Raw genomic sequence first — 21,163 nt, forward strand, 5'->3', positions numbered from 1 at the left:
ATGATGAAAGTGAGGAGGTGTGGGATAGAGGGAAAGTTGGCCGATTGGATAGGTAACTGGCTATTTGGTCGAAGACAGAGGGTGGTGGTGGATGAAAAATTTTCGGACTGGAGGCAGGTTGCTAGCGGAGTGCCACAGGGATCAGTGCTTGGTCCTCTGCTCTTTGTGATTTTTATTAATGACTTAGAGGAGGGGGCTGAAGGGTGGATCAGTAAATTTGCTGATGACACCAAGATTGGTGGAGTAGTGGATGAGGTGGAGGGCTGTTGTAGGCTGCAAAGAGACATAGATAGGATGCAAAGCTGGGCTTTAACCCTGATAAATGTGAGGTGATTCATTTTGGTAGGACTAATTTAAATGTGGATTACAGGGTCAAAGGTAGGGTTCTGAAGACTGTGGAGGAACAGAGAGATCTTGGGGTCCATATCCACAGATCTCTAAAGGTTGCCACTCAAGTGGATAGAGCTGTGAAGAAGGCCTATAGTGTGTTAGCTTTTATTAACAGGGGGTTGGAGTTTAAGAGCCGTGGGGTTATGCTGCAACTGTACAGGACCTTGGTGAGGCCACATTTGGAATATTGTGTGCAGTTCTGGTCACCTCACAAGAAGGATGTGGAAGCGCTGGAAAGAATGCAGAGGAGATTTACCAGGATGCTGCCTGGTTTGGAGGGTAGGTCTTATGAGGAAAGGTTGAGGGAGCTAGGGCTGTTCTCTCTGGAGCGGAGGAGGCTGAGGGGATACTTAATAGAGGCTTATAAGATGATGAAGGGGATAGATCGAGTGAACGTTCAAAGACTATTTCCTCGGGTGGATGGAGCTATTACAAGGGGGCATAACTATAGGGTTCATGGTGGGAGATATAGGAAGGATATCAGAGGTAGGTTCTTTACGCAGAGAGTGGTTGGGGTGTGGAATGGACTGCCTGCAGTGATAGTGGAGTCAGACACTTTAGGAACATTTAAGCGGTTATTGGATAGCCACATGGAGCACACCAGGATGATAGGGAGTGGGATAGCTTGATCTTGATTTCAGATAAAGCTCGGCACAACATCGTGGGCCGAAGGGCCTGTTCTGTGCTGTACTGTTCAATGTTCTATCACACTGGTTACTTTTGTACTTTTGGGCAATGAAGGAACCTTTAATAACCTTGCATTCTAGTAAGTAAAGCATTTCAAGCAACTAGTCTGAGTTTTTGTTCTTCTTGCCTGGGCTGCTTTGTTACTAGATCGATGCTAACAAATATAACTTGCATCAGACGTTAATACAATATTTGTACATTTTTGTTCCCTATCAGATCAATGTCCTTCAGTCGAAGAGAAGATCTGAGATTTTGAAATCGGTAAGCCTTTGTTGTCTAAAAGTCACTTGGCTGGTGTTATTTTTATTCTTAAGCTTGTTTAGATAACCTCACTGGATGTCATTTTTGCTTTTAATGTCATTGTAGCCATGATAAATTTATGTTCAGTATAAGTATAGTTTTTTTCTGATTGAATCAGCACGGTTGCTGTCAAAAGTCTTGACCAAGTTTTTAAAAAGTATAAGTGCAAAGTTTTTAAACTTGAACTCTGAACTTTTAGAGGAGTCATGTTTAAAATTTATGTGTTGTAGGCGACGTTAAGACTAATGTCTGCAGTGGAATTTTAATCACTTATGTCAGTGACTTTGTAAAATAACAGTGCTCTCATCTTTTAAATATTTGTTTAAATATACTTTCAATAAAGTAATCTTAATATTGAAATTATATTATGAAAAATGAAGCTGTTTATAAAAGTTTGATTCTGTGGAAAAGTCAGATTTCCCTGTGCAAAATGATATCGCAGGGTGTTCTAAAATGTTACTACCAGATAAATTTAACTCTACCGTCATCGCTTTTTATTCTTGTTGTAATAACCTTGCTGATTTGGATCTGATGAGGCCATTATTTTGATATAGCCTTCCCATCTTTGACAAGTCATGTTTATAATGTGAGCCCTAAGCTCTTGCACCAGCCTTCCAATCGTTTGTTGATTTTCCTTTTCTCCTTTCCACTTACCTCTTGGATTCTTCATAATGGATCACCAACCTCCATCTCTCTCCTCATTTTCCTCCAGAATATCCACTAATAGCTTTTAACATATTCCTTATGACCAATGTTTGAGCAACTGACCTTTATTTTCCTGCTTTCTGTCTCGCTCCCTTTTTGAAGGAAGGAGTTACATTCGTTATTTTCCAATCTAATGGAACCTTTCCCGAATCTAGGGGATTTTGGAAAATTCAAACCAACACATCAACTATTTCACTAGACCCTAGGAAGTCCATCAGAATCTGGGAACTTGTTGGCCTGCAACTCCAACAATTTACTCAGTGCCACTTTCCTGGTGATTGTAATCTTCCTGAATTCCTCCCTTCTTTCCATTTCCTGACATATACATATTTCTGGGATGTTACATCTATGCTCTGTAATGAAGACTGATGCAAAATACCAGTTCAATTCCTCTGCCATTGCCCTGTTTCCCATTATTAATGACCTAGTCTCACTTTCTGTAGGATCAACACTCACCACTTCAACTTTTTTCTTTTAAAATATCTCTAGAAACTCTTACTTATCTGTCTTTATATTTCTAATGTGGAGATGCTGGCGTTGGACTGGGGTGAACACTGTTAAGAAGTCTCACAACAGCAGGTTAAAGTCCAACAGGTTTATTTGGTAGCAAATACCATAACCTTTCGGAGCGCTGCTCCTTCGTCAGATGGAGTGGAAATGTGCTCTCAAAATGTGCACTGTTTGAGAGCACATTTCCACTCCATCTGACGAAGGAGCAGCGCTCTGAAAGGTTATGGTATTTGCTACCAAATAAACCTGTTGGACTTTAACCTGGTGTTGTGAGACTTCTTACTTTATATTTCTGGCCAGCTTTCTCCTGTATTCTAATTTTTCCCTCCCCATTAATCTTTTAGTCATTCTTTGTTGTTCTTTTACTATTTTTAGTTAGCTGGTGTGGCCTTCCCTTAAACTTTCTTTCTCGTTGGAATGTATATTTTCTGTGTCTTCTGAAATCCCTTAAGTGTCTACCATTGCATCTCTATTGGTTTAACCGTTAACCCAATTTGCCAGTTTACTTCAGCAAGCTTGACTTTCATGCCCTAATAATTGTCCTTATTTAAGTTTAAAATACTAGCCTTAGATTCACTCCTCTCTCTTAAACTGAATGTAAAATTCAATTATGATCGCTGCTATCGAGGGATGCCTTCACTGAGGTTATTAATTAATCCTGTCTCTTTACATAATACCAAGTCTAGTAAAGCCTGCTCTCGAGATGGTTCCAGAACCTGCTGCTCAAGGAACTATCCCAAAAACATTCTATGAATTCCTCATCTAGGCTACCTTTGTCCATCTGATTTTTCCAGTCAATGTGTAGATTAAAATCCCCCATAATTATCGCCATACCTTTCTGACAAGCTCCCATGATTTTTTCCTATATACCGAGTCCCCCTGTGTGATTACTGTTAGGGGGTCTGTGCATCACTCCCACAAGTGACTTCCTGCCTTTATCATTTCCCATCTCTGAAACTGTTTTCTGCTGTTAAATGTCAAAGGGCATGAAAAGGCTTTTATAGATTGCAAAGGCTTCATAAGTAAACAAGGAAAGTTTATTAAATTTTATTTGATCCCAAAAATGGGGGGGGGGGGTAATAGGAAAGATATGAAAGATTTTTATATTTTGGAAAAGTTAATTTCAAGGAAATGCTGGGAACAATGGAATTGGAGATGAAAGGGAAAACATTATATTTAAGGAGAGATGTTGAACGGATTTGAGGTTGGTTGTGTCAGGAAGATTTCTTAGAAACAGCTCTGAGCTGGGAGAAGGTGCAGTTTGAATCAGCCATCCATCCAATCAAGCTAGAAAAGTCTGGCACTGCAAAAGGTAATTTTGTTTTGATAGTTTTCTTGGATTTTCACAGCAGAGTGAAAGAAAGTTTATGAGATTGTGTGGCATATCTTAATAAAGTGACAGCAGCTTTGCCTTGGGTAAACTGGATTTTTATAGTTAAATATTTTAAGGGAATTTTGCCTGGAAGGTGTTTAATCTATTCAGATAGGGAGTCTTTTTGGGGGAAAGTTTTGTCAGACAAATTTTAACTGTGTAACTGTAATCTTGTGTGCTTAAGCTTTCTTTTATTATTAATAAACCTGTTACTTTTAATTCGAAAATATCAAAAATGTTACTGGACTTCTTGCCACTGAGCTCAGTACTTTTCTTGTTTTCAGAATACAGAGTATGGTCTATAAGCTAAGTTCCCTCTGGGATTTGGTTTGCTCAGCAATTAACATCTGCTGTGGTCATAACGTGCAAAATTGCCTGTGGCTCAGATAATAATCTAGAGATTATTACCTTTAAGGTTCTGCTTTTTAATTATGTGCCAGCACCCCCCATTCTCTATGCAGGACCTCTTTCCTAGTTGTACCTACTTAGACCACAGTGACTGGATCTACCCTTCCTTGAACCCTGGCACTGGGCAGACAACACAGACTACTGGATTCCTCTGACTATTCTGTCCCCTACTACCACTACCTTTCCTTTGTGCTCTCCTTGCTTGAATGGCTTCCTGTACCGCAGGGCCACAGACAGTCTGGTCATTCACCCTGCTTTCACCTACATTGGCTGCAAACACCTCAAACCTGTTTGACAACTGCAAATTCATGAGGCACCTCCATTACTGTCTACCTGGTCCCCTTAACTGCCTCACTCAAGGTCTCTCACTCCTGTCCATCACTGCTGACCAAAAAATAAGGCCCTGTCTAAGAGACGTGACTGTTTTTTGGTGCAGAGTGTCCAGGTATTTCTCCCCCTTGTGTTGCATAGTGTCTGCAGTTTGGCTTCCAGATCTCCTAGGAACAACTGAGTATGGGAAGGTGCAGTTTGAACCAACCATCCAGTCAAGCCAGAAAAGTCTCTGGCTGCAAAAAGCCATTTTGCCTCTGAAGCTTTTACTCCTGACCTGGAATTCCTCCAGCTGCTTACACTTTCTGTAGGCCTGTTTGCCTTGGATTTCATTGGCGTCCAGGTGTTCCCACGTTCCACAGCTGTCCTGCCATTGGGGTTACTTATGTTGCTTAGTTACTTAAATTAGAATTATTAACTTGCAGTATACATAGGAATATAATTATTAAGTGCTAGTACCACATACAACTAAGGGCTACACATTTCTTGATTCCTTATTAGTTTACTAGTACTCATCAACCAACTTCTTCTGCTGCACCGAAGCAATAAAAATGTAGGGAGAAAAAAAGCAACTCCTTCCCCCAACTCACTGTTCACCAAACCTGTATCAGCTCACTCTGCTTGCAGTCTGCACTGTTTTATACTTGTCTCATCCAAATTGATGGCTTGTAATATGGCCTTTTCACCAAGGTTTGTCTTGCTCTGTCACCCTATTCCTTTGGTACCTTTGCCAGTTTCATTGACAATAGCAAGCCCTGACGGTTCTGTCATCATTACCCTGGCTTTATGTACCTAAAGCATGCCAGATCATAATAGATCCTTTAGAAGAATGGACCTTCATCTGAGTGTCTGTCAAATATCTGAAATATTTATTACTGGATGGTTCCAGTAACTTGGGAGCTCCTTGCAACCTGAATCCTGCATCCTGTTGTTGATTCATCTCCTTTCCTCTTGGGACACAAGGACAGTATACAAGCATTTGGGTACTGATTCTCGGGTAATCTTGTTCTGGAGAGTACCAGAAGCCTCCATCCCCTAATTTTGCTAAATGTGGCAAGTTGCTCATTGAAGCACAGGAACTTTGTTATCAGAGATTCAATTTTCTGGCACTTAGTATAAATGTATTGCCCTTGGATACACTGTGAACTTGTATCAGCCCATATCTTGTACTCCACACATTTGGAGAGTTACTTGCTCTGTGATATCTCTGTCTAAATTAAACATGTAGATTGTGTGAGCCTAATGTTCCACTAGCATCAAATTATAGAGAGTCAAACTCTTACCTTACATGAGCATTAATTATGAAAAAAGGTGTCCAATTGCACCTCATAGCTTAGCTTTCCTTGATGCTAAACTTCAACTCCATACGCCTCTGCCTTTTCTTATTCTACTGAACTCTTCAGTTTGAGATTAATATTTCTCTTAATTCACAAACCTCTGGCTTCATCCTACCTGACTTCTGCAATATTCTTGATTTCTAGATTCTGTCTCCTTCAAATTAACTTGAGCTTAACGTTATGTGGCAGTATCTGATTGTGTTTTGCGACTTTGTGCTTCAATAGAGAACTGTGAAGGTGTTGGACATGTTGAAACCACAAGCAATGACTTTCAAACAGCTATGTCGCAGCCCATCATGCGTTCAATATACAAACATGCAACTGGGTTTCCTGAAAAGAGAATCCTGTTAAGTTCTTGTAATACCATATGCAAAATATTTCATTTGAAGGTTGCTGCTTGAAATTGCACCTTTCTGTGGTAGGCATATGATACGTATTAAACACTTGAATATCTGTGAGGTGCTTTCCCATGAGAATTGGTCAGTGTGAAACAGGGTCTGAGGAAGCAATGACGGGATTTTCTAGTGCCATCACCATGGGAAATTCGGAGGCCAAATATTCATTGACCTTTGGTGCGACCAGATAATCTCAACATTGGGCGGGATTTCTGGCCCTGTCCAATCTATCAAACTGGCCTTGCCCACATAAGTGCTGATTGCTCACAGTACTTGGATTAATTCTGAAGATATCTATCAAATTTAGGGCCAGTGCCAATGTGGCACAGACGATATTGATAGATTTGCCACATTCTGACGGGCACTTTTGATTATTGGAAGAATGCCTTGGAATTAAAGAAAAATATTTTTCATGGCAGTGCAGAAATGCTGGGACTTTACTTCGTTGTCGTTCCATTAACTGCAAGAAGTTAGGTTGTTCACACAAATTGACCTTTAAATGTAAAACAAAATGGCTGCCACTGCATTGAATATCCTTCTCCCTGAATTTACAAGCTTCCTGTAACCAGCAGACTGTATGTCATGGAATCTGAATAATAGGTTATGAACCTCTGTGAAATAAGAATTCAATATTTCCATGTGCAATGTTCCAGAGTCATCTAGAACTATTGTGGCAAATTCTGTTAAGTCAACTCTAAATCGTTTAAATAAACATTTGAAATCAAGCATCACCTTGAATGAAAAATGTGGAAGTATACACTTTTGTAAGAAGTGGAGTGGAGGTTATGCTTTGTTAAAAATGTAATCTAGCATTTTTAAAGGTGTACTTTTGCTTTTCTTTCATATGCAAACAGTTAATATTCTAAGAATTATTTTCTGGAATTAAAGATCAGTTCATGCTCTATGTGTTACCTATTTGTGATGGTTTTGCACTGGACAGATCCAGGGTGCACTCTGCTGCATCCTTGTACCACCTCCTCTCATGCAAAACCAAAGGGTAATGAGGGAGACCAGCCTTAACCCTTATCTCCTTTCTGATGGTGTAATGACCAAACACAAAGCCAGGACCATTATCAGAATGGCATTCTTTGTGTGAGCACATGACTTTAAAATTGATGCTGCAGTGACATATGCTGCTAACGTTTATAGTACTTTAACTCATGAAAGATTGTTGTGCCTTTCTCAGTAATTGTCAGAATGTCAGTTGGTGGTCTTAAGATTGCCAGTCATTAATTTTGATTAAAGATATTTAAAACTCTGAAACTTGTGACCATTTGATCTTCATTATATTCTATAGATTGTACAGTTTATTTCCATCTTATTTTGTTAGATTATGTTGGCGGTTAAGCTTTTGTTTCTTTATTTCACTTCTAGATGTTGTCCTTTATGTATGCCCATCTCACATTCTTTCATCAAGGATATGACCTCTTTATGGAACTGGAACCTTACATGAAGGAATTGGGAGCACAGGTAAGAGTTCAAAACCAGTGCAGTAAATGGTATGCATTCTTAGATTGAAATTTTAAAAATATAAGCTCTTTGCACACATTCTGTGCAACAGACTACCCGGAACAGAGAACTTCATCAACAAGGGTGAGCTATTTCGGTAGTAGGATATTGGAAGTTAAAGGAGAATAAGAAGTTTGATTTTTAGGACTGAACCAGTGGTTGGTGATTTGCAGTTCTTTATGTATCTTGATTGTCAGAGTTTGGAAAAAAGATGAGCAATAAGTACCCACCTGGATGTGGGCAGGTGATCAGATTGACGAGTGCATTATTTGTTCAGATTATACTGTTATAAATATCTCTCTTTTGTGAAAGCTAACAGCAAAAAAAAACTACTTAACCACAAGTGTCTCCAATTTAAGATAACGTTAGTCATATTGCAAATACGGCAGAATCATGTAGAAACTGTAATCAATTTCCTTTTTCTGTGGGTATTGTGAAATTTGGGACTGTTAACATTTGAAAATATTGAAATGTCAGTCCTTTTCCCCAGTATCCAGTCATGCTAATGGATTGTCACTGAAATTTCTTTTTAAGTATTGTAATTCCCTTGTAATATTGAGTAAAAGAGAAATAAATCTTTTTACATTGGTATCATGTGACTGTTTCATTCAGCAGTGATGTCTCTAAGTAATTAAATATTGGATTGCAGCCGATTTTCTTTCAACTTCAATGGTGTTTATGCATTTTGCAATGTGACTCATAGATGCTCTTGCTGCATGTCAGACTGGGATTAAAAAGTTGAAGAGCAAGCATGTTCTGTCAACTGTGAATACTGTTTTGAAGCCAACTATAAATAATCAATTTGTCTGAAGTGCTGTAAAGGCCATCTTATTTGGCATACCTCGTATGTTGGGAATGCATGGTGGATTATGTCCAAATCATATAAGTAGGGTGGTAGAGAGGGGTGTAGTGAGGGCAAGGGATCAAGTTTGGGAAGATATGATGTATTAAATAGCGAAGACAAGGCAGGAGAGCAAGGTAACATTAGGGAAATGACCAGCAGAGTGTGGCAGAGAAGAATGGAGTATACAAACCTAGAGTGCACCAGGAGATAAAGTTAGAAGTTACAATACAGGTTAAGAGATAGAACTGAAGGCTCCATATCTGAATGCACATAGCATTTGTGACAAAACAAATAAGTTGACGGCACAAATAGAAATAAGTATGTATGATTGGAGAGCCATTACGGAGACATGGCTTCAGGATGACAAAGACTGAAACCTGAAAATTCATGTGTAGATGACACTGAGGAAGGACAAGAAGCCAGGAAAAGTTGGAGGGGTAGCTGTGTTGGTTCAGGATGGCATTGGTACATTTGAGAGAAATGAATTTAGTTCTTGAGATCAAGATGTAGAATCAGTTTTGATGGAGATGAGAAATAGTAATGGTAAAAATTCACTTGTGGGAATGGTTTATAGCCCCCACCCAACAGTAATACTATAGGACAGAGTATACAGGAATAGGTAATGAGGGCCTTTGGGAAGGATTTGATAGCCTTAGGTGATGGCAATATGCACATAGATTGGACAAATCAGATTGGCAAGGATAGTCTGCATGATGAGTTCATAGAGAGTCTTCATGACAGTTTCTGAGAGCAGCACATTTTAGCATCAACAAGACAACAGGCTGTACTAGACCTAGTAATGTGCAATGAGACCGGATTAATTAATGACCTCACACTGATCACGAGCAGTGATCATAATCTGTTTGAAGGAAAAGAGGAATGGATCTAAGACTTGTGCTTTAAATTTAAATAAGGGCAATTATGAGTGCAGCAAGAGAGAACTAGTTAAAGTGAACTGGGAAAGTAGATTAAGAGTTAGGTCAGTAGAAATGCCGTGGCAGACATTTGAGGAGATAATTCAGAATACTGTGAAGGAAAGACTACCATGTGTAGCTAACTAAAGAAATTAAAGATGATATCAAATTGAAAGAAAAAGTATATAATTCCACAAAGGTGAGTGACGTTACTAGATTGGGCAGAATATAAAGAATGGCAAAGATTAATAACGCGGGAGAAATTAGACAGAGAGATGGCTAGAAATATAAAAAACAGGCAGTAAGTGTTTCTACAGATGTTTAAAAAGGAAAAGAGTAATAGTGAGTGTTGGTTCTTAAAAAGAAAATGGTGAATTTTAATGGCAAATAGGGAGATGGCAGATGCACTGAACAAATATTTTGTATCTGTCTTCATTGTGAAGGATACAAATAACATCCTAGAAATAATTGTGATAAGGAGGTTAAAGGAAGGAGGGAACTTAAAACAATTACAATCAACAGGGAAATAAAGGGTACTGGGAATTATTAAACTGAAAACTGCCAAGTCCTCTGGTCCTGATGGACTTCATCTTTGGGTCTTGATAAGTGGTTGCTGGGCTAGTAGATGCGTTGATTTTAATTTTCCAAAATTCTCTACATTCTGGAAAAGTCTCTTCATTTGGATGAATGTTACTCCTATTCAAGAAACTAAGGAAACAGAAAGCAGGAAACTACAGGCCAGTTAGCATAACATTATAGCATGGCACTTAGAAAATCTCGATGCAATCAAGCAGTCAACATGGTTTTGTGGAAAGGAAATCATATTTGACTAATTCATTGGAGTTCTTTGGGGAAGTAACAAGCAGTGTGGACAAAGGGGAACCAGTGACTATGTTGTACTTAGATTTCCAGAAGGCATTTGGCTTTTCCTTGACTTTAGTTGCCAATATTTTTTCATATCCTCTTTTTGCTTTCCAGATTTCTCTTTTTTATTTCCCCCCCACCTCCCTCCCCCCTCGTATTTTCTATACTCCTCCAAGCTTTCTATGTATTTTTTGTGACTGTCATGAGCTTTCTTTTTCTGTTTTATCTTACCCTGTATCCTTCAGGATCACTGGGGGGGGAGGGGGCACTTCAAAGCCATCTTGTAGAGGTTAATATACTAGCATAGATGGTGGATTGGTTAGTTTATCGGCAGCAGAGAGTAGGCATAAGTGGGTCTTTTCTGAGTTGTCAAGACGTGATGAGTGGCGTGCCACAAGGATCAGGATTTACAATTTATATCCATGACTTGGATGAAGGGACAAAACGTACAGTTACAAAATTTGCAGATGTCGCAAAGATAGGTAGAAAAGTAAGTTGTGAAGAGGACATAGGAGTCTGCAAAGGGACGTAGATTGGTTAAATGAATTAATGAAAATTTGGCTGATGGAATATAATGTGGGAAATATGAACTTGTCCACTGTGGCAGGGTGGATGCAGGTAGATGTTTTCCCTGGTTGGGGGAGTATAGAACCAGGGGGGACAATTTCAAAATAAAAGAGAAGCCTACTTGGAGGGTTGTAATTCTTTGGTGTGCTCTACCTCAAAGGGCTGTGGAAGCTCAGTCATTGAGTATGTTTAAAGCAGAGGCTGACAGATTTTTAACTACAAATGACATGCAGGAATTTGGGGGTGGTGTGGCTAAAAAGGCATTGAAGTGGATGATGAGCCATGATTGTATTGAATGGCAGAGCAGACTCGATGGGCTGAATGACCTACTCCTGTTCCTGTGTTCCTATCTCTAATATAGCTTCAAATTTGACTTGTCAGGCACTGAATTTCAATTGTCCCTAACCACTGTTACAGGCTACTAAGCATTCATTTGTGAAATACAACATGTGCATTTGTGTAGTGCCTTTCATGTGCTCAGGGCATTCCAAAGTGCATCATACCAAATATATTACTTATGAAAGACAGCTGTTAAATATATAAACAAAACATGACAGCCAATTTATGCACAGCAAGATGTTGTTAGATCTGCACTTTGTCTTTATTTCAGATTTCTAGCATCCCCAATATTTTGCCTTCAAGAAAATGACTTTCTTTGGTGTTATGCTTATTGTATCTAATAATTCACGTACCACCTCATTAATGAGAATAATTTTCCTCCTTAGTGAAGACAAAGCACTCATTAAGAACCCTGCTCACATCTACATCAACGCATAAGTTGCCTTGTACATCCCTGAAGGGCCCTCCCTGTTCCTTAGTTTTCTTGCTTTTAATGTATTGATAAAACATCTTTGGCTTTTCCTTGACTTTAGTTGCCAATATTTTTTCATATCCTCATTTTGCTTTCCAGATTTCTCTCTTTTATCTCCCCCCCCACCTCCCTCCCCCCTCGTATTTTCTATACTCCAAGCTTTCTATGTATTTTTTGTGACTGTCATGAGCTTTCTTTTTCTGTTTTATCTTACCCTGTATCCTTCAGGATCACCGGGGGTGGGGGGGGGGGGGGGGGCTCTAGATTTTGCAGGACCACCCTTTTTATTTGTGGGACATGTCTACACTGTACATGTAGAATCTCGCTTTTGAGTGCCTCCCACTGGGCTGTCATTGATTTTGTCTTCAGTTAGTTGTATCCAGTTCACTTTCACCAGATCACCCCTCAGCTTCATTAACGTTTGTCTTCCCCCAATTTTGAACTTTTGCTCCTATTCTATCTTTATCCATTTCTTCAATTATGCTAAATCTACACGGTCACTATCTCCAAAATGGTCACCCACTGCCACTTTATCCACTTGCCCAGCTTTATTTCCTGAGACTAAATTTAGAATTTTGCTGCCTGGCTATGTGCTGGCTAATGAAGTTTTCTTGAATGCCATTTAAGAATTTTGTGTCCCTTACCTGATTGTTGCAACCAGTCCTGAATTGTAAGCCCATTATGTCACCTGAAAATTTTTTGCATGTCTATGTTGCTGCTCGTGTTCCTTTTTCAATCATTACATAATGATTTTCAGTCTCTGACAATGATCTAGAGGCATAATAAATAGCTTTTTCACCTGCCATCCTCCCAGATATGTAGAACAAGATGCATCAACTGCCACTATTATCGTAATGAGTCATAATGAGCAAGCAGGTCGAAGAGACGGACAGCTCTTTATCCTGTGAAAGACATTCTTCTGCTCGACTCTCCAATGCCACTGCTGACCTTTTCACAACAGGTTTGTGGACAGATATGGGATGAATTTCCCCACCACGGAAACCATAACCAAGCCTAAAAGGTTTTGTTTGCCAGCAACACTCTTGGGCTGTGGATATTTGTTAGTTACTTTGGATGTTTCAGGGTTAACTCTTATCCCTTTTTGGTACATAATATTGCCTAAAAATCTGATGGTGGTTTTTCCAAACTTGGACTTGCATGCTGAGAAGCCTGTTTGTTCTGTGGAAAATTGCTGTTGGTAACCAGCTTTGTAAAAAGAACTATTTTGGAAAACTTCACCACACTCATCTAGTGAAGACACTGGTGTATCTCTGTTTGAGGTGGAGATGCCGGCGTTGGAGTGGGGTGGGCACAGTAAGAAGTCTCTCAACGCCAGAATCGCCGAGCAGAAACTGATAGCCAAGTTCTGCACGCATGAGGACGACCTCAACTGGGATCTTGGGTTATGTCACACTACGTGCAACCCCCACCATTTGGCCTGGGCTTGCAAAATCCTACTAACTGTCCTGGCTTGAGACAATTCACACCTCTTTAACCTGTGATTATCTCTCTCTCCTATATATACCTATAAAGACTTGATTACCTGTAAAGACTCGCATTCCAACCATTCTTCACATTCCAATCGGTAATTATCTTGCAATTGTGTCTTTGCCTATATATGCCATGTTTGTGAACCTACCTCCACTCACCTGATGAAGGAGCAGTGCTCCAAAAGCTCATGACTCCAAATAAACCTGTTGGACTTTAACTTGGTGTTGTGAGGCTTCTTACTATCTCTCTTTGAACAGCTTTACCTTTTAAAACCTCCCGGACTCTGATTAGTGCTCTTCTTTTGTAGCTCCATGAGCAGATCATCCGTGTGGCAAATTATTCTCCCTCTTCCTTCAAGGATATTGGACATAGTGTGTTGAAAGATTTCTGGTGCAAAAAATATGCTGAAAGAAAGTCGATTGAAACAAAAGCAACCAAAGGGATTGATAAACAGCAACCTTGGCCTTGGTCGAGGGGGATCTGCGGAAAATTGCTGTTGGCAACCAGCTTTGTAAAAAGAACTATTTTAGAAAACTTTATCAGACTATCATCTAGCAAAGACATTGGTGTATCTCTCTTTGAACAGCTTTACTTAGCTCTGTCGGATCAACACAGAACCTGATTTCTCCATTTGATTTAGGGATTGTCACTAGCCCTGAGCACCATTTTGTGGCAATGTGTTCTTTGATTTTCTTGATCGGTATGTTTATTACCTCCTATTGGTAAATAGCAGATGGGTTTGGCATCTGGGAGTAGAGTGATGCTATGTCACTTTTGAGCTTTCCCAGTTCCTGAAGCAACCGAGGAAGTAAATTCCTAAATCTGGTTCTGCTACAGAAGACCAGTTCCTGATCATGCTGCCTTGCTGAGCAGAGAAAGTTGCTGATTCTGTGGGATGTAGAGTTTTGTTAATTTCTTTATCTCTGTCTAAAGATTGTAGTAATATGGCCCTTCACTTTGTGGTCTGTGCCTCCTGGTCCCTGTAGCTATACTTTATTGGCTGGATCTCAATGACATTGGGTTTCCTCCGGGTGCTCCAGTTTCCTCCCACAGTCCAAAGATGTGCAGGTTAGGTTGATTGGTCATGCTAAATTGACCCTAGTGTCAGAGGGGTTAGCAGGATAAATGTGTGGGGTTACGGCATTAGGGTTTGGGTGGGATTGTGGTCGGTTCAGACTTGATGGGCCGAATGTACAGTAGGAATTCTATGAAATTAAGCCAGCCTGATTTGTCTGGTAAGACTGTGACCCCAGCCCCAGTGTCCAGTTTAAATACTGTCCTGTCTCCTTTGACTTCCAGCTTTACAAATCCAAACTGTTTATTGGGATCTTTAATTTCTCTGGGAAATCAACAGGTTAAAATGCTGTAATCCAATTGCCTGGACCTCAAAATGGTTAGAAGCCTTTGCCAGCTTACTTCCTTTAAATTATGCTTTAGATCTGCAGAATTGTTTAAAATATCTGGTCTTGACACAGAGAAAGAACTCAGCTTCTCTTACTGGGCAGTCTTTAAGCAATGCTGTTTTAGGTACTGCATGATGTGGAGATGCCGGCGTTGGACTGGGGTAAACACAGTAAGAAGTTTAACACCAGGTTAAAGTCCAACAGGTTTATTTAAATAAACTTGTTAGGTACTGCATCCAGGGATATTTTAAAGTAGATGGGAGGGTTCTTTCCGCCCTTTCGGTAGTTTTGAACATCTTTAGGCTTTTCAGTGGGCAAGACTCCAGACTTCAGGCCTACTTATTGGATCAATCCTTCCAAAGCCTCAATGACTCATCAAATCACACCCCAAATCTGCTGTTGAAGCTCTGCGTGCCTTGCAAACTGTTCGGTCATTCTCTAACGTTAAATCCTCCTTGTTTTGCAAAATGTTCGACAACATGTCATTGAGCATGCTGACTACCATACTGGCGAGTCGATACAAATGTGAATAAATAGGTCAATGGATTCATCCAGCTTTTGGCTAATTTGACCCATTCAATGACCAGGTTCTTAGGGCCGAATTAATTATCGAAGCCCCTCAAAATCACCTCGGTTGCCGAGGTCTCCTCGACTCCTTGTCTCACCAGGTCAGCATCAACCATGGCCTTAATTGTTTATAAGAGGATACTGACCTAGCGTTTTTGTGCCATTTCTTGTAATCCTTTCTTAGGCAAGAAATTGGATTGGTTTGAGTTAAACTTTTTTGTAAGTTGCATTCCTATACTTATACTATTACATATACTATTACGAAACCCAGATTACACATCGTCAGACAGCCATGGTGGGCAGCTAAGTTCTCAGGAGGTTCTGTGCATGCGCAGTACAGCATATAAAGTTCTTTGGACTGAGGATGCAGGTCCAATGCACCTGCACAAAACAGAGAATGGTGCAAAAATCCCAGTTCTGTAATTGGGAACAGAGTGCCATAATAAGGAGTCCCATGCAGGTGAAAAAGAGAGCAGACAGGAAGAGATCCCAAACAAAGTTGCATTCTCCGGAATCCAGGGGAATCTCGGAAGATGAGATTGAAACCCTGTGAGGTGGGCCATTGTTGGAGAGAATTTCTCAGCAAGATCTTTGAAGGTGAAGACTGGCAGGGTTTCGATGAGATAGGTTGACCCAAGTGTTCACTGACATTTGGGTGGGTTGTTGAGAAATTTGTGGGATCTGTCTTGGTTACATCTGCCATTTATTGTGCAGTGTGGCGTGCTCGACCGTAATTTGCCTGTTAATTCACTTGTGCCACATATTAATCCTGAATGTTAAGAGAATAAAGTAGATGTTGCAAATTGTTTAACCTTGTATAGTAAATTCTATTTTTGTTTCAAACCTGTGGAATCTTTTGGCTTTGTTCTCTGAACAAATGTTTTAAATCTCAAACTTGATCTACTTTAAGCAAAACACTATTGGTCCCTAACCAGACTTTACCAGCAACTTGTGGGTCTGTTCTGGGACCATCATAATATATATCCACACTTTCTGGAAAATGTATTTGTCTTTCTGATTGCTTATTGAAAAATAATCCGTGCACAAAATGTTTGACTGGTCAGCAAAACATTTTTCTTTGTTACTGCCTTTAGACAAGAAATACAGTTAGAAAATCTTGTTTTATTTCAGCATGATTCTACTGCTTCTGCCTAATTGATGCAGCACCAGTAGGAATCAGCATCTCTGCCACTGGTTTGCCTATCAGGCATTCATAGCTGCTAACACAGGCAACAATGATTGAGCATTGCAACCTTCGTCAGTGTTTAGATTATATGTACAATGGTTCTTACTGGTCTGATGCCACAGTCAGTTATTCATTTAGAACTGCATAATCATTCTGAATTTAAGGTACCATATGGATCAGTGCAAGCTGCCGGCTCTCGTAACTGCCAACAGGAGCTCAGCACAAGCTATCAGAATGAATCGCTGAAAATTTCCAGCCTAGGTGTGATGCTTCTTTAACGTTAGAGGGCAAACCTTGAAAGAGGGATATTTAATTGCATTATGATTGTATGATGCTTAGTCTATTTTTAAAAGTATACGTAGAACTGAACGTATTGAACTGCTAGGGTTTGTTAGTTTCATCATTGTAAAAATAGTCTGAGGCATCATGATATAAACTTGTTTTATATTTCTCCAAAGATCTGTCATTTATTATATGTTGCTTCATTATTTGTTTCTAAAATGAGTGGGGATATTTACTTTAAGGTTTTTTTAAAAATTCACAATTTAGAAATGTAGCTGACTTACTGCTCTGTTGTGTTTCAACAGCTGGATCAGTTAGTTGTGGATGCAGCTAAAGAGAAGAGAGATATGGAACAAAAGCACTCCACTATTCAACAAAAGGTATGTGGACAGATGTGAAATCTTGCACAGTGTAAACATCCCATTATATCTGGAAATTTATATGCGGTTCAAATGTTTTACATTATTCAATTGTTTGCTTTAATTTATGTATGTTAACTTTACTCATAAATATAAATCCTAAATCGGTATTTTATCTGCATGCAAATCAATGTTCCAAGATCAATTTTCAGTTATTCCCAATGTGGGCACTAACTATAATGGCAGCTGCTATCCTAAAAGAAACCCTAAACTAAATAAAGCCATTAACAGGACTGTTACTTGTGATTTATTGGATTTTCTTTCTACTTGTCTGACACTTGTGAATTTAATCTTTTGAAATTGAGAGTGTCACTAAAAATGGATTGCAATTTACTTAATTGAAATGTTTTTTCATTTTACAAAAACCTTTGGTTAGATGCATATTTCTCACTTTTTGAAAGCAGCTGTAGCAAAGTATAGAATTTTATAATAAAAATGTGCATTGGAAAGGTGAAATAGACCGAATGCTGGAACTTAAAACTAAAATGACAAAGATATAAAATACTGACTATAAATAGGACAAAATTCAAGATTTAGTCTGAGGAGTCAATTGTAGCCATATAGGGGTTGAGTCTCTCACTGTTACGATATTTCAGCGACTGAAAATTTCACAAAGTTGCTTTGAAGGGCAGCACGGTGGCACAGTGGTTGGCACTGATGCTTCACAGCGCCAGGGACCCAGGTTCAATTCCTGGCTTGGGTCGCTCTGTGGAGTTTGCACGTTTTCCTTGTGTCTGTGTGGATTTCCTCTCGGTGCTCTGGTTTCCTCCAGTGCGAAAGGTGGTTAGGTGTATTGGCCATGCTCAGTTCTCCCTCAGTATACCTGAACAGGTGCTGGGGTGTGGCGATTAGGGGATTTTCACAGTAACTTCATTGTAGTGTTATGTAAGCCTACTTGTGACTAATAAATATACTTTACTTTTTACTTTGAAATCAATAATTTTTTACTGTGGCCTTTGAATTCTACACTTGTAGTATAGTTTGTCTAACCAGGCAAACTCTGAATCAAAATAAAAACACTAGTGACACGATAGAATCAGAAAATGCTGGAAGTAATCAGCAGGTTAGGTTAATGAACTAAAGTTAAGTTGGAAAGAGCTAGGACTGCTTTGTGTGGGGCTCTGGGATGTTCAGACCTGAGTGAAAAGGGAATATTTGGCTGGTGGGGACTTAACTTAGAAGCAGGTTGATTTTTCTACCAAGAATGTGGATTTAAGCCAAACCAAAACCCTGGAGTCTAGTTTTCTTGACATTGGCGTCTTTGTATTTTGTCTGGAAGTAAGTTGATTAGAAGCCAAAATTTTCTTCTGGAACTCAACTGAACTGGTTTGACATCAGTTTAAAAAACATACATTGTGTTAATATAAGACATGAAGTTGTGTGATGAAAACCCAAAACACTTAATCTCATATTAATAAAAATATTAATCCCATTCATGCAATACATGGATAGCACTTTATCCAAGAGTACTTCAGTGTGTTTAATAACTCAGTGATTGCTAGAAAATAATTATTTGGAACTCGATATGAAATAATTATCTCCAATCTTCCCTTTCCTATCAATCACTATTTTTTTTGAGTTTAGCAGTTTGAGTGATATGTTTAGATACATAGCACTTCATCAGTCTATCTTTAGGATTTAGATTCAATCTAGCCCCAATTGAATATTTCCTTTCCTTATAAGACCCTATCTGAAAAGAATTTCACCAAGTTTCTAGTTGATATGTATCATCCATAGCGCAAACAATTCTCTTAATTTGGCATATTAGTATCAAGTTAACCATTTCAATTGCAGAGATTATAAAGATGGTGCAGGAAATGGAAACACAAAACAGCACCACCTATGTCATTAATTTTGAGGTTAAAGTATATTGTTAGGCAGAGTAAAAGTAGCTGGCTGTGTTGTACTTCACATTGGAATGCTAGTTGCTGACATTGGGTACCCTTGGAGGAACTGTTCTATATTCCAGCACTCAGGTCTTCTCATGACGAGCATGATATGTATTAACCTTCAGCTGAAAGGTACTAATTTTTAATTCCTCTTCTGTAAATAGCAAATGCTTTCCAATTTATTTTCCAACTATTACTTTTAGATGGTTTGTGATGAATGGCCAGTTTTGGTGTTTGTGCCTCTAATGTAGAATTTCATGAACTTGTTGTCTTGTTCAGAAAGGTTGTGAAAAGCTGTAAGTGTACATTCTGTTGCATCTTTGAGTTTTAGATTTGCAAAATTATTGAGTTTTAAAAGAAGCACAGTAAAGTAGTCAAAAACGGAACTAAATCCTATCAGAGGTTTTGACTTGTGATGATGTAAGCATAATGTGACTTGTGGCAGAACAAAAATAGATCTAAAGGTTGGCAACATTATTTCATGTAAGAAGATGATGTCCAGTTTCTCAAAGAGGATCTTAGAGGGGGAGCGCTCTTTGGTTTCTAGCACTTCCAACTCCTGCAGTTGCCTAGGCAACATATTCATATTATAATGGATTTACTGAATGAGAAGCGAGTGAAAATCTGTTGTTCAGATGACCTGGAGAAGATGGATTACCGCTGAGTTGCCTACATGCATTCCCAAATTTGAATCAGCAGCTTTAAATTATTTTTGTTTCCTTAAGTTTTCCTATTCCCTGCTTTGAGCTCTGACTTGTGTGAAATATGGAAATCAGCAGTCCTGTGGTTGGTGTCCTTTGTATTCATTCAGGGGATGTGGAAGTCACTGGCAAGGGGTGCATTTAATGTCCGTCCCTAATTGTCTCTCAGAAGGTGGTGATGTACCAGCTTCTTGAACTATTGTTGCCTCTGATGTGATGAGACTGCCTCTGTTACAGAGGAGTTTGTAGGATTTTGACCCAACAATGATGAAGGAGCAGCAATATATTTCCAAGTCGTGATGGTGTGTGACTTGGAGCAGGAACTGGGAGATGGTGGTGCCTGCTGCCTTTATCCTTCTAAGCGGGTAGGAGTTGAGGGCTTGGGAAGTAATCCTTGAAATATAGCTCCATTGCACTTTCTAGATGGTACACACTATAACAACAGTGTGTTTATGGTGGAGAGAGTGAATGTTGAAGATGACGATGGATGGATGCTAATCAACAGGGCTGCTTTGTTTTGGATGTTTGACAAATTCTTTGAGGATACGACCAGCGAAATTGAAAAGGGAGAACCAGTGGATGTGGTGTATTTGGATTTTCAGAAAACTTTTGATAAAGTCCCACATAAAAGGTTAGTGTGGAAAATTAAAGCTTGTGGGATTTTGGGTAATATATTGGTATGGATTGAAAATAGGTTAGCAGACAGGAAACAGAGTCGAAATTTTTTTTTTGGAGTGGCAGGTAGAAGGTATTGACAAACATCTATTGCTGTTGGATCTGCATTCACCCAGGCAAGTGAAGAGTATTTCACCACATTCCTGACTTGTACCCTGTTGATGGTGGCAAAGCTTTGAGGAGTCGGGGGGTGGAAAACCTAGCTTCTGACCTACTCTTGTCACCACAGTATATGTGCAGTTAACTCAGCTAATTTCTAGTCAATGATGACCAGAATGATGATTCCAGCTGGTGTCTTTCTCCTTGATTCTTAATGACTCTTGTTTCACTGGGGCTGCCCAGATGCCTAGAGTAGTCACTCTCACCCCCCTATATGGAATTCAGCACTTCTGTCCATGTTTGGACCAAGGCTGTAATGAGATCAGGAGCCAAGTAACCTCGGGGGAATCCAAACTGAGTATTGGTGCTCAGGATATTGGTCATTGCAGCTTGAAATCTCTGTGATAACCTTGTCCATTGCTTTCCTGTTGAGTGGACTGAGAGGGCATTAATAGACCAGATTGGATTTGTCCTGCTTTTTGTGGGTATGATATATTTGAGCAATGTT

General features: G+C 39.4%; 1 protein-coding gene across 6 annotated transcripts in view; it reads left to right on the top strand.

Moving 5' to 3' along the window:
* Positions 1-21,163, top strand: part of LOC144489811 (arf-GAP with coiled-coil, ANK repeat and PH domain-containing protein 2-like) — a 144,644-nt gene that overhangs the window by 67,837 nt on the left and 55,644 nt on the right. For all 6 annotated transcript variants that reach the window (XM_078207670.1, XM_078207657.1, XM_078207664.1 and 3 more), the window contains 3 exons: positions 1,294-1,338; positions 7,809-7,904; positions 17,178-17,252. In XM_078207670.1, coding sequence (XP_078063796.1) covers positions 1,294-1,338; positions 7,809-7,904; positions 17,178-17,252 — 216 coding nt within the window. The remainder of the gene's footprint in view (positions 1-1,293; positions 1,339-7,808; positions 7,905-17,177; positions 17,253-21,163) is intronic.

This window comes from Mustelus asterias, chromosome 3, assembly GCF_964213995.1.
Source record: "Mustelus asterias chromosome 3, sMusAst1.hap1.1, whole genome shotgun sequence".
In the NCBI taxonomy this organism is placed as follows: domain Eukaryota; kingdom Metazoa; phylum Chordata; class Chondrichthyes; order Carcharhiniformes; family Triakidae; genus Mustelus; species Mustelus asterias.